Source organism: Opisthorchis viverrini, assembly GCF_000715545.1.
Source record: "Opisthorchis viverrini unplaced genomic scaffold opera_v5_134, whole genome shotgun sequence".
NCBI lineage: Eukaryota > Metazoa > Platyhelminthes > Trematoda > Opisthorchiida > Opisthorchiidae > Opisthorchis > Opisthorchis viverrini.
The window spans coordinates 1,245,963-1,259,850 of NW_008751778.1; the positions used below are offsets into that span (position 1 = coordinate 1,245,963).

The 13,888-nt window shown below is 45.5% G+C and overlaps 1 protein-coding gene across 1 annotated transcript; it reads left to right on the forward strand.

The window, feature by feature from the left end:
• Positions 1-11,602: 11,602 nt before the first annotated feature.
• Positions 11,603-12,763, forward strand: T265_06099 (hypothetical protein; the record flags this gene model as incomplete). The annotated part of the gene is made up of 4 exons (XM_009171277.1): positions 11,603-11,846; positions 11,884-12,146; positions 12,189-12,479; positions 12,548-12,763. 4 exons carry the CDS (start codon positions 11,603-11,605, stop codon positions 12,761-12,763), a joined length of 1,014 nt encoding a protein of 337 aa, XP_009169541.1.
• Positions 12,764-13,888: the final 1,125 nt, after the last annotated feature.

Below are 13,888 nucleotides of genomic sequence, written 5' to 3' on the forward strand. Positions count from 1 at the left end.
GCATAACAAAGTCTCCTCCAAATGACATATGAACGCAATTTTCGTCATTCAGGGGAAGGTATCAGTCCAACGACCACTGCTTTGTGGCGTATACATTAATTTGGAGGGCAGTGGCATTGGAACTCCAGGATTTCAAGTAGTCCGCAAAAAGTAGACATGGACTTGCAAAAACATCTGGAAGGTCGTTAACGTAGATCAGAAACAGCACTGGTCCAGGACAGGTAGAAATGGCTGAGGGTCAAAATGGCTCAAGTGGTTAGAGCGCGAATTTACTGACCGGATGGTCCGTGATTCGAACCCAACCTCTGCTACTCGACCTCCCCTCTCTAGGCTTGGGCGACCTGGCAGTATCCCAGCCCTCGTGCCTCCTTGGTGTGGCATGGCAGCAAGGCTCCGAAAGGGAAGATTATTATTACATAACGGAACCTTGAGGAACTCCAATGGAGACCGGTGCTGGAGAAGAGTAGGTCGAGCCTCTTCTCACGCGGACTGATCTGCCTGAAAGGAAAGCCTTGATCCAGTGAAGCACTTTCCCCTGAAACCCGTAAGACTCAAGGTTGTGGAGCAGCAGGACGTGGTGGACCCTGTCAAATGCTTTTGAGAAGTCGAAAAATATGGCATCCGATACGAGTCCTTCGTCCTCGGCTTGGGTTAAGCAGTCCACAAACACGAGCAGGTTTGTCACGCAAGGGCGGTTTGAGAGAAATCCGTGTTGAGCTGGAGATAGCAGGTTGCTGGTAGTAAGGTGATATAGGATAGCTCGCTTCAGAATGCTTTCCATCACCTTGCATGCCACGCTAGTGAAGCTCACATGCCTGTAGCTGCCAGGCGATAGTCAGTCACCAGTTTTGTAGACAATCTCTTCCTTTCAAGCAGAGGCAATGCGGCCTTCGGCAAGCGACTTACGAAAATGTGTAAATGGTTTGCCAGTGTGGAGGACGTTTCCTCCAGGATACTTAGATGGACCTCGTGGGGCCCCAACGCACAGAACGTTGACGGATTAAGGATTCGGGGCATGTGCCCAGTGTTTTCGGGCTTAGCTTGCTAGTGCCAGCCATCTGCCTCGATCCACCTAAAGGGCACGGCCGAAAAAATTATCGCACCGTTGTTTTAAATTCGCAGCTTCGGGTAATAAGCCTACCAGCGACTGACCTCGTTAGAATGCATCCTTCAGTGTTTTGAAAGGGGTCAACCACGCAGAAGTTCATTCCAGGATTCGAAATGGAGGAGGATGCTATGTAGTTGCGTACATGCTGGGAGAAGTGGATCAGGGACCTTCAGGGGTACATCGCAGTCGACTGGTTCTATGCCCGCAACGACCTTTGCAGCATCTCGATGGACAAACTCAATGGCATTTAGCTCCTTCTAGGGTCCGGAGTGGATAGGTGGACTCGGGCATGCGAGTTGTCCCATATAGACTGTACGGTTAGCATTGCAGGGAATTTAGTCGAACCATTCGAAGGGACGCGAACGCCCTTTGAACCGTTTTTGGTGACGGAGGGATAAATAAATGCTCAAAGATGGTTGGATCCCAGGCCCTTCTTAAGCAGCTTTGCAATATTCAATTCCATTCTCATCGTCTGTCTCGTCGAATTTCATGTCAACGACATATGGGTATACTTTTCGACATTCAGCGGGACTTACCCAAGGATTTACCACTGCTTTGCAGCATCGACATCAGTCCGAAGAGATTTGAGACTGGAACCTGAAGCATCTACCACTGAAGAGAAACGGCTACATCGACCTACTTTCGCGCCGTAAGCGTCGTCGAAGTTGTCCAGGAGGATTGGCCCTACGACATAGATTTGAGAGACGCGGAGGAATAATAGGTAAATCAAGCTTTCACATAAATGTTCTGCGTAGATGAGAAGCTTTGATCGAGCATCAAACCCCCTCTGGATCCCTTGGGCCCTGATTCTGAAGTGGTGTGATGAATGGTTTCTAAACATGGGAAAATATGGCTTCCAGTCAGAACTTCCTGTCCCTGAATCCTACAGCTGTCCACTTTGGAGGAAGCTGTGCTTAGCCGAAAAATCAAGTTTTGGGATAATTTCCAATGGTCCGCTTCAGAGTGCTTTCCATCACCTTGCCGGGTATACCTCGAGAACGAACAGGCCTGTAACTGCCAGACAGTAAACGGCTGACAGCTTTGAGGATTAGCGTGACAAGTGCTTTGGGCAAGGCCCAAGGACGTTGTCTCGTCCGGCGACTGGAGAAACATCATTTGAATGTTTGTGGCCAGGCTGAATGGCCTTTACTTCAGGGTTTTCGGTCAAGTTTGGATGCCATGTTTTCAGCGGACTGACCTCAAACCTGTAAGGTGTTGTTTTCAGACCTCGGTCGCCACTAGTAGAGGAGTCAAAATTTCCCTAGGGCAGGAAGGCCACTGGTTCGGTGGCTGCTCGCGTGATCCGAAGGTAAATTTTTTATATTAAGGCGCGATGTTTTTTCCTGGATTTTTTCTGTAGTTTTAGGTGACGCATCTCTGGTCCGTAAACGGTCTCCATCTTGATAAATGGGAAACTAGTTGAAGAGTATTTTGAGCTCATTTTAAAAAGACTCATAACCTTCTTGGGTGGCTTTTGGATGGTTCGGCTTCCAACTACTCACTCTGAGAACACCACACTGAACCCGTGAACCTCTTTCACAGTGCTACTGCAGATTTCTCTCACCGAACCTTGCTCCACTCCAAAGCGGTCACTTACTCGTTTCCGAGAAACGTATACGTTGGAATTTTTAAATGGTCTTTTAAACTACTGGACTGTCAACCCAGCACCTGTTGATCTACAGGCCGTCAGAGTGATCACTGTGTCCCAGATTAACCTTAATTATCACTTCATTAACAAAGCGTAGTTCACTGGTAATATCCAAGTCTAGTTGGGTTTTTATCGGGCCTGTGCTCTGTTTGTTGAGTGTCTTAGTCTGCTGAGACAGATGCCCTGCTGTGTCGCTTGAGCCAGAGTTCTAATTACATCCAGAAAAACGCGAACCCACTTACCGACAAGAGTGCTTATAATGCTGGTCAGGGCAGAGCTGAACAAGAACTTGTTTGAAGATCAGGCATTCCTTCGGAGGATTTGATTGGCGACCCTATACGACACCGGATGAAGGCAGTCACCTACACGCTTATACGGAATCTATGGCACCACCTGAATCAATGTCGGAGTGGTATCAATGGTGACAAAATGAAGTGCGAGCGGTCATGTACACATGTAACGCAACGCCACGCATTTTAAATTAACTCGGAAAATAGCGTAGCTGCTGCCGCTCACCAGAGCAATGATCGAATTATTTTCGCCGAAACTATGGGGCTCTCGATTTTGTGACTTTCACCTGCAGTATGTTACCTTTCTGCGAACATTTTGGGTCAGCGGAACGTAAACGTCATAGACTATGACCGATTTACACATTGTTAACGGTTTCCGAGATATAAGTCACGACATTGCACTTTGGCATGTTTTGATTTTCTTTAAGAATTTGATAACACTTACAGATCCTATGCAAATTCCATCCATGAAAACTTGTCAGTGATGTTTGCTTGCTCTATACTCCTCAAATTTAACGAATGAGGTGAGTTTGTTCAGCGAACTTCGGCGCTACACATTTCCCTATGGAGCTCGCCGTCAAAGAGTATAAAAGGGACATTGCACTTTGGCATGTTTTGATTTTCTTTAAGAATTTGATAACACTTACAGATCCTATGCAAATTCCATCCATGAAAACTTGTCAGTGATGTTTGCTTGCTCTATACTCCTCAAATTTAACGAATGAGGTGAGTTTGTTCAGCGAACTTCGGCGCTACACATTTCCCTATGGAGCTCGCCGTCAAAGAAGTATAAAAGTGTTTGACAGCCGCATGAATTACGCAATGGCGATTCGATAGTCATCTCTGTGGATTAAAACCTTTCCCAGAATTGCGTAACCAGCTTGCGCGTAATACAACACCGAGAGAAAACTGCAGGTTTACTACCGACATTATGATATAAATCCTATTATGAATGTGATGCTGCATAGGAGGAATTGGCCAAAAAGCAGAAAAAATTCTGCTTGCAACTATTGATATGGATTGCCTGCCATTTTGAAGACGGTGGCAGTCGCCAGTATCCTCGTCTACTTATCGTAACTGCCAGGCCCGCATCTATCCGCGACACTGATAATAAGGTCTTAGCGGTGCACGGTAACCTAATCCGAGGCCCAGCAATATCCACTCATACGCATAACTGTGCGCGTTGTCACTCTCCTCGGCTACTTATTGTAACTGTCGGACCCACTCCCATGCATGCAGCGGAGTATGAGCCCCCAAATGTACGTAGTAATGAAACCCAGTTACAGCGACGGTCCTTCACACCCACACATGTCATCTGTCTGCCATGCCTGAAAAATTCACAATCACCTTTGGCGAATCATGCTCCCATTTATCGGTCTCATTGGTACAAATGTACTGTGCAGAATCCGGTTCTTGTTTTCAGGAAGCTGCTTTAATAGACAGGGTTCCTAGAAGGAAAAATATATAGTCAATCTAACCTCGTTCACATCTTGCACAATATCACTGAAAACACCTATTAAAAAAGGTGTACTGACTGGCTTCCCCAGAGCTCAGTAAGTCCCGTTGTCCACAATTCTCGATTAGAGTCTGGGCCGAAGCTGCGGTCTTACCGCTATAGTGGTAAAGTTGATTAATACTCAATTAGTCCCATTAGCGATAATGAGGGAGCCGTGTGCTCTCCGCTGATTTTATGTCAGGATTCGGAAACACGGAGCCTAATTGAACGCAGCAAAGTTGAGGCTGAAGAGGGGTGTATATCAATCAGCCTTAAGACCAAATGGTATAGCTTCGAGTCCTAGGATCCAAGTACCACACAAATGTGCGCCAACTTATGCATCCGTCGCAGGGATCCAGTGGGTGGCCGGGTCCTTGGTGTCAACTCCGTTCATTTGAAGCACTAAATCCTAACTTTGCATCTGATTCCCAATACAGATACCATGTAGCTTAATAAAATTGAACATCCATCGTCCTCTTAATCACTTATAATCACCCCATAATCAGTTGCAGTGGCACTTTCAATAACTAATGTCTCCATGCATGCTTTTGTATACCGATCTTTCTGTGACCTTCTGCGTCCACATCTCAGGCACACATAACATGTTCGAAGCCGCTCGTTAGTTCAGGCTATGCTGAGGCTCCACTATGTGATTGTCAGATGGGTTGCGACCCCACTCGACTCACGCCTAAACACTTGCGCGCAACGCCTGCTTCTGAGCACATTCCTCAATGTAATCTCCGTTACACAACCGAAAATTCACTTTACAATTTTTTCGTTATAGATTCGCCAGCAAACTACCTACCTACATACTTACATGGATCCAAAACACCTGTTGCCGGATGCCCGAAGCCGTCTCTGTTTCGCCGTTCAAACAGGCCAAGCCCAATAGCCATACAGAAGCAGCATGCAATGTAGACTATTACACTCCCTGAAATGTAATTCGCATGTTTAGTGGCTGTCCGACTTTACAATTTGTAGGTGCAAGGTGCATACCAAAGGTTAGGATGAATTTGTTCAGTTCATCGGAAAATGCCTGCAACCCCTTTTTGAGGATGACAACGACATCGTCTGCATATTCCGGATCGATATGGCTCCCGCCAGAGGCTGTTTGAACGCCAGCAATTTGAAGACCTTCAAGCGTTTGTCTCGTCATCTTGTCGACCACAAACTCAAAGAAGGATAGAGGACAGACACCCGTGACGGACGCTGCTTTATGTACGAAAACTTTCAGAGAGCTCTTCGTATGTATGCCTATGTGTTGAACTCTAAGAATACAATGAACTTATTATTGTAAAATCCTCCGAACATTCTTCCGTGCCCTCTCAAACCCATTCGCGCCTCCTATCCCCATGAAGCGAAAGACCTCACAGTTGACTCCACACACTTTGTCCAGGTAATCTTTCCCCAAATACATTCCTACTCTAAGCCGAAAGTCATACTAAGCCTCCTGCAATGGAAGAGATAGAAAACCAAAATAGAAACAACTTTTGTCGGTTACTCTTCTCACTGGCCTGAGCCCGCCCTGGTTATAGCATATATCCCGGACAATCCCCCATGAATAAAATAATCATTGATTGCCAACCAACCAAATGCTTACACAGACTCACTGAATATCCGCGGTATGGCGCCTCACAGGAAAGTCGTTTCGCGAACCCTTCATGCTTTTATTTGGGATGCAACTGCGCCATGCTTAGGGCACCTCATCACGAACATGCAGAACAATCGGACATCTCACGTCTTTCGCCGATCTCTCGCTCCTGAAGGCGGCCAGCTATATTAGCCAAGCACATTTAGCCGATTCATGTCCGTCATAATCAAGTATAATCTAACTGCAGCAGTAAGAAATTGTGACTGCTTTCGGCTGCCCGCCATTTTCGGTCACAGTCTATTTCATACCATAGTGCCCTCTATCACATATTTTGACATTATTCCCCACTTTGGGTCTCCTATGTGGATGGGTTATCTCGTTGCCTTGCTTAAATGACAGCAATGGACCAGCCTGCGCCTTCGACGTATCAAGGCTTGTCTCAGTTTTCCACCGTTCCACGGTCAAGCTTGACTAACATAACAAACCTCCCTGACTTCTGAAGACGTTCATGTACGGGACTGCTTACGAACTGGAGTGCGATGTTGCGATGACGGCACCGTGACTTTCGTGCCTAGTATGATGGCTTGCCCGTAGATCACATCCCTTATAGTTCCCGACCGAGCGTGTTTTACGCGTCCACAAACCCGTTATTTGAATTTGTACCAGGATTTGGTCACCCTATTGCGCTGTCCCCCAGTTCTGTCCGTAAGTCCGCGAACTCTGCCAGCGGCACTATCAGTGTCAGTATGACGGTGAAGATGAAACCCTGTAGCACACCCGATATAGCGTATGCTGACTATCATAAAACATTTACTGGAGCTTCTGAATTCCTTGGCTTTATTTGGCGGGACGCCAACCGCAACGATGGATGGCTTAATTATTGTTCATGTAGTCTTGAGATTATTCCGAGGTCCATTACAGAAAGGAACACGCAATAAACCCGCTGTTACACAAACTTTTTTACCGCCATCACGGAAACATCATACAACAACAATGACAGCCAATAAAATTTGAATTTCGCCCCCATGGTGAATCTCGAGTACGTTTAAAAAACCTTCACCAAAACTGTGGCCGCGTGAGGGGATCCTAAGTTTTCGAATATATTTTATCAAATGCTGGAATTTTATCTTCAAGCGCCCATCATTCGAAACATAGTTTCAGAGTAACTTTTAATGCGTTCTTATGGCTCGGCGTAGGCAGCTACAAAAAGTCAGCTTCAGACATGCCTGGCATGGGCTAGTCTCCACCACGTGCGATACGGATGGTCGTTTAAGCAGGTATATTGTTCATGGATGGCGGGTAAATGCACGGAAAGTCGAGAAAGTTTTTAACACTATTTTCATTTCTTCTCGAGAATTCCGCAGGATAGTATCATTTTAATGTTATACGCTGAGCGGTGTGAAAGTCAGGCTAATATTTATGGCATTCCCTCTGATTGTCCACTTAAGACCACAGAGTCTGTGACAGTTATCGATCGGTGCTGTTCAGGCAAAGCAGTCAGTATTGCAAAGAAACCAAAGGCAATGCTGAACAAGCGAGGTGAAGGGAAAGCCTGACCATTCCTTGTATTTTCGAAATTCTCCTTTATCACTTCTGAAGTCTTGTATGGAGTTGAGCCTTTTTCCATTGGTCGTTAACATAGAGCAATGTTCTAAAATACAAAGAAAATTGCTTTAATAAAAGAATAAAATACCGCATAATATGGCCGGAATCTTTTCGGCACACTTTGTTGGCCAAGTGAGGTTCTTCTGCTTGGAATGCAACGCTGCACAAGTGGCTGTTAAAAGAATAAAATACCGCATAATATGGCCGGTATCTTTCCGGCACACTTTGTTGGCCAAGTGAGGTTTTTCTGCTTGGAATGCAACGCTGTACAAGTGGCTGTTGGGAAATTCGTTCGTTTATACGGGACGTAAATCGAAGTCCTGTGTTCGAAGAAACTCCAGCAGGGCGTTCCAGGCTGACACAACTTAGTTGGGAGAACTTGTTGCTGCATGGTAGGTAGATAATCTGGTGGTTTAGAGCAACAGTGTGATTTCGCAACAAATACGTAAATAATTTCTGCATCGAAACCTGAAAGACGACAAGATACTGCTCTTTGTGATAAGGTCTCTACAGCGCCTCATTTATTCACGTCCTTCAAGGCTGAATTTTTACCGTGTGTTAATGGGATTCATCTTCCAAGCCTTTGGAGTATTAGTGCACTCATTGCTTCCAAGCGTAAATCATCCTCCTTATATGTGGGACGACCTTCTTTGGTGTATTACTGGAGTAAACCGACTAAATGTTGTTTTGAAAATTCAAGACGCTTGATTTCAATCTGTTGTCCATTACCGGTATTTCATTTTTAGCAAAGAACTGATTGTCGGTGTGGAGCCAGAAAAGAATAAAGATCTAGGTGGCGCCCGTCGTCCTTCTGATATATGTGTTTTTTTGTAGATTTTAGGCAGTTATTTTTATTATTCCACCTGCGATTTATAATTGTAAGAAGATTCGTTAATTTGCAACAGGAACCCCGTTTTCTCACAGGGCCCAGATGTTTTGTGGGCTGATTATCTTAGTGTCATCCCAATTTAGATCATTTATTTTTATTGGACACCGTTTTCTCTTCTGACACCTTAGGGCACTCACCGTACCTTAGTGATCTTATCTCAGTCCCTTTTCATTTCACCTCTTCCAAAGCTTCAAAGTTCAACAGTAGCTGCTGCAGATGTCCGGTATGGCCGTCGTTTATTCATTCTGGATGGTCCCTGGTCGACATTCACATGGTCCTCCAAATGAATCAAATACATTTGGCTTCATATTAGCCTGAATCTACCTGCACTAACCTATTCGAACCCATATCCGTCCGCTGCGGTAGTGCGATCCAGTGTTCGATAATGCTCTTGATGTCCATGTCTCGGTGACCGTGGCCCTATGGCATGGCATAAGAATACTCCCATGGCTGTTTTCTTTTTACACAACGAGCTTTCGCTCACTCAGGCCTGTAATCTAAACAAAGGGCACAACGTTCAACCAGGCTTGACCACTCTTTGGACGAGTTCGATCCAACCCGCTTAACTGTTGTTCGGCGTGAACACTCCCTGTTTTCCGCTGCAGTTTAGTTTGCCCCTTCACAAGTTCCTTTGCGGTGTTCGTTTGGCCCTGTGCATTGTCACTCTCCACCATCTGCCGTCCTGTGTTTCGTTTGCCAACCGGTACACCTTGTGGGCATGCAAGACATTCAAAGAAAAAATACCTACTTGACAGCATTCTCGAGTGCGATATACTGGGCTTCGGGGTAGTAGGTGTTACCTTTGACTTGGTTGATGAATCACCAGACGCTTTTAACATAACTCGGTGGAAACCCGAGCAGGACGAAAAGCAAGTGAAGAAGTAATTACTGTAGCTGCTCACCGGCTTTCATGAGATCTTGTGATAGCCCTGAAATACTCGTAGTCCGGCCCAGAGCGCAAAGCATCTCTGGTTGTCACCAGCGCTGTACGTGTTTTAAGCATGGTTTTGTACCTTAATACACGTGTGAACCTTTGGTGTTCTTCTGATGGGGGCATTTACCTGGAAGGCTCAGACCGAGGGCTCAGTCTAGGAGTCACCATCATTATATATTTTAAAAGCGATACACTGCGGTGGACAGCACTGGAAATAGGCTGCCTAATATCGAATTGTGCTAAGCATTTGGGATAGTAACGGTGATATCCCAATATAACATGTTAACAGAATAGGGCTGCCATTTCCAGTATGGAATTTAAGTTCTGTGCTGAAAGATTCCGGATGAAAGTTACACACATGTCAAAGTGAACAACGCTTTGTGTAATATGGGAGCTTTGCTTGTAGCTTGTGCGAATTTGGAATAAGAAGAAAGATTTATAATCTACCTGGCCTGCGACCCAGATTTGAGAGTTAAATTATTCATAAAATGACCCTAATTAAGCTTTGGATCTGAAGAGGTATTATTTTCTTGCCAGTCAGAACATCCCCAAGACACCGCGATACTTGCTTTCTTAAGAAAGGCCACTGGGCTGGGCATTATCAGAACCTGCGCTATTATGCAAAATGTATAAAGACGAACAGATATCTGTGGAAGTCCTCTTTCATGATTGCTTTTCAAAACAGACAGCAAGGCAGAACGGATAACAGCAATGACGGGGCACTCAATAAAACCGTTAAAAACAGACAAGCCATGTTTTTGGTCGAAGACAGTTCTGAGCATGATGTTTAGAACCATCTTCAAACAGCTTTATGTCTTATCCCAAAGACGGTAATATTCTAGCATTTTTTCGCCCGATAGGATACGTGGCATTTGTGACAAGTTCCAGCATATTCGGTATGGCCTAATGACGCTGTTCGTCATACTCGGTAACCTCTCGATTTTACACGAGCTCAAATTCTTCCTTTTGTTGAGATGGTACCTGCTGGATTATTAAAATTCACTTTGTAAATGAAAGCAGTGCGTATGACCGTCTTCTAAGTTTGCGCGGCGTGATAAAGTATCGGCTCACATGAGGGTTTCCAGTAGCGCGGTAACTACGAAATGGAGGGGTTCTTAGACAGAATGGCACCATTATGAAAGCGAACGTGCACGGTTGCAGAACCTGCGCGGAATCAGTGCAGAAATTCTGCACCAATGTTCCGCTTTTAAGCCGCGGGAGATCGAAGCGTTTCAGAGAAAGAAAAGATTCTTTAGTTGTCGATCAGTAATAAAAAAGCACAACACCCTGCATTTCCGGGACCCTGCGGAGTGTGAACTCTCGACTGATAAAGGGGTTTTGTCTTGGTGTGCAGCGCCATTATTCGCAGGAAGCCCCGCGTTCTGCTTATCTTCACGTGCGACTGAGGGTGTGGATTTTGTTGTGCTTTGACATGCTTTATTCCTTGTGTATTTATGGGCACGAAACTTTAAACAATATTTTTCTTTTCAAGTAATCGTCAGTGCACCCAATGTTCGTATTGCGCGTAGAGGCTCCTTGATAACAACGTTAGGATAGTAAGGCTGTTGCAGCAAGCGTGTTTCCGTCGTTGGGTTGATGATTCCGTCTACAATGTATGGTGGAATCTTTGAGAGTAAGACTCAGTTAATCACAGGCTAGATTCCAGACATGCCTCATTAGCCTGTCCCAGGGGATAAATTAGGCTGCGCGTTACCACGTTGTCCTCCGGTGGTCTCCCCAATTCTTGTTACCACACTTTGGCACTAGAGGGCCATTCACCATTTCGGTTTCCACAGACAACTTATCTTTTTGCTACAAGGTAGCACACTGCAAGTCATTGAAGGGATCAGTCCGTATGTTCCGTTTGTACTTATATTGCTTTTCATCAGCATCCTTTTTGAATCGTTCACAACCGCGTAGAAAGATTTTAGCGGCTGTTCGTCGGATGGTGCGAAGACAGAACCTTCCTTCACCCGGTTAAGCGGTTGGTTGGGCGAACTAATGTACTTTTTTGTCTCTTCCAAAGGATTCACGGACCGTAAATGAAAACTCCTCATCGTTGCTGTGTGCGACAGAAGGCTGGTGGGGTGTATATACACCTCGTATTGGAGGCAGGTTTGGTGCGGCAGCTACGTGGGATTCGTACTAGGGCAAAAAATGCTGATATTCAAATGAACGTTGGTGGTATTTTGGCCTGCAGTATCTCGCGCACCCAACTGTGGCCAACATCCTCCCACAAAACCTCTCCTTTCTTCGGTCAGCCTTTCGTCGTTGGAATACACTGTGGTAAGAACTAACGGAATGATGCTCAAACGTTAGTGAGTTGGCGGACGTCTGAGCGAACGGTGTATCCGGAGTTTAAAACATTCGACCCGCCATCTTGTATGCATTATTTGCGACAGTCCCGCTAGGGCATTTCTGAAGCAAGCGAAGAGACATACAGGATATCACGGATGTGATTATTGCACACAGAACGGTATGCAAGTTGGCACACGAATGACTTTTCCTTCGTTAACAGCCTCAGTACCTTGTGACTCTGATCTCCGGACCCGAAAGCAAAACAAGCGCCGTACAGGCCCCAGTTTAGTGGGGAGTTGAATCTACCAGCGATTAACGGTTTCTCCCCAGATCACATGCGGTGTGTGTCTTGGTTTAGTGCGAAAAGTCCTCACCTCACTTCTAGGGATGGAAATTGGACAAAAGGCCAGGCTTTCGTTGGAGTTCTGGAACCTACTGAATGATACTATCGAGCAGCGGAGTGTGATTCCGAGTTCAGATTTTGCCCGAAAATGCCGGGGTGTAGGAGACCTGAATCGGTGGAAGGCTTCTGAGCTACAACAGTTTCTTTTGCACATAGAACCTGTTGTTCTAAAAGGTATCTTACATCCTGATGTTTACAAACGCCGCATGTATTTTGCTGTAAACACTTTTATAGGCTGTTCACTTTTTTCACAACACCATACTGATTTTTAATTGACGGTTCTAAGGTTGCTGGTTCAAATTTTATTGCTATTCTTGGGCCGAACCATCTAGTCTACAAATTACACGAGTCCTCCCCTTTGTTTAGTTTCGTCAAGTCCTACGGTCGCCTGGATCGTTTTTCCTGCCTTCCCTATGAAACGGAGCTGGCGCACATAAACCATTCACATATGGGCCAGAACCGTCGGCTGTTCAGCTGTACCGCCGACTGGCCGAGCGCGTGAATTTGGGTGCAGTCGAAGGGGGGTATTTTTGGATGATTTGGTTTTGCGATTGAGACCATAAGCCAGGGGCGGATGTCACATGTTTGTGCATAGGGGTGTAATTTTTCGAAAAACTTTCCCGATGAATGCATTTTGCTTGACGGTCAACCCGCTGTCATTGTATATCATTCTGGATATACCATTGAGTGTGAGACATTCAAAACTTCTCTCACATTTTACACTCACTTATTGAGATCACCAGATATTTTAGTTTTTCAGTGCCCTGACTTGAAACACAATGGGTTGTTTGCATCATTCAATAAAATATCTTGTGGGTGTTCAAGTTTTTCTACAGAGAGAGCCGTATTTACTTCCCCGTTTTGCATACCCTTGCCGATTAGTTTGTGCTCCTGCCGGTAGTACACAGCGAATATGTGCGGCTACCACTTTTATAACCCAACATTTCATAAAATAAATACACATATTCGTGTTGGCGTTGTGTTACTGCCCCAAGGCTTCCATATGCAGTGGATATTCTTCTATGAAATCCCGTATTTGGAACCTGTTTTTTCAGCCAGGTACGCCGTTCTGACTTTCCAGGACAACTATGTTAGCATAGTGCATGGACCATGGTTCGTACCGCCCAATTCAGTCCTATGGTTCTCATGTACAACAAGTATTTTATATGCTAACTTGCTGAGGGGAACCCTACCCAAGTGTCCAGTGAAGACGTGCACTTACGAACTGTTACGGCGCTGCAGTAAGTTAATGTTCATTTCAAGTGTTTTTTTAGAAATTTTGCGGATGCATTGGGTGCTCAGCATGTAACCCCTGGCATACTTCCACCGCAGAGCGGCACGCTGAAGGGCTCGTACGGGAATCTAAGCACAAACAGTATGTTTAGCAATTGTATTACAATGGTTGCAGTGAAAAAGAAACACCTTCCGTCTGGCTTTACAAACGAACTGGATCATGATTCGGGTAGTTACACCACTTTGCAAACCCAGTCATAAACCCACCGGCTTCAAAAAGGCCGCACGTCGTTCCAACTCCTATTAATTTCTCAGTCTGGCACTTCCCTACCTCATGATGTACAATCCAATCGCCTCGCAAACCAGTGTCATTCCCTATTCTGACGCGCCACCC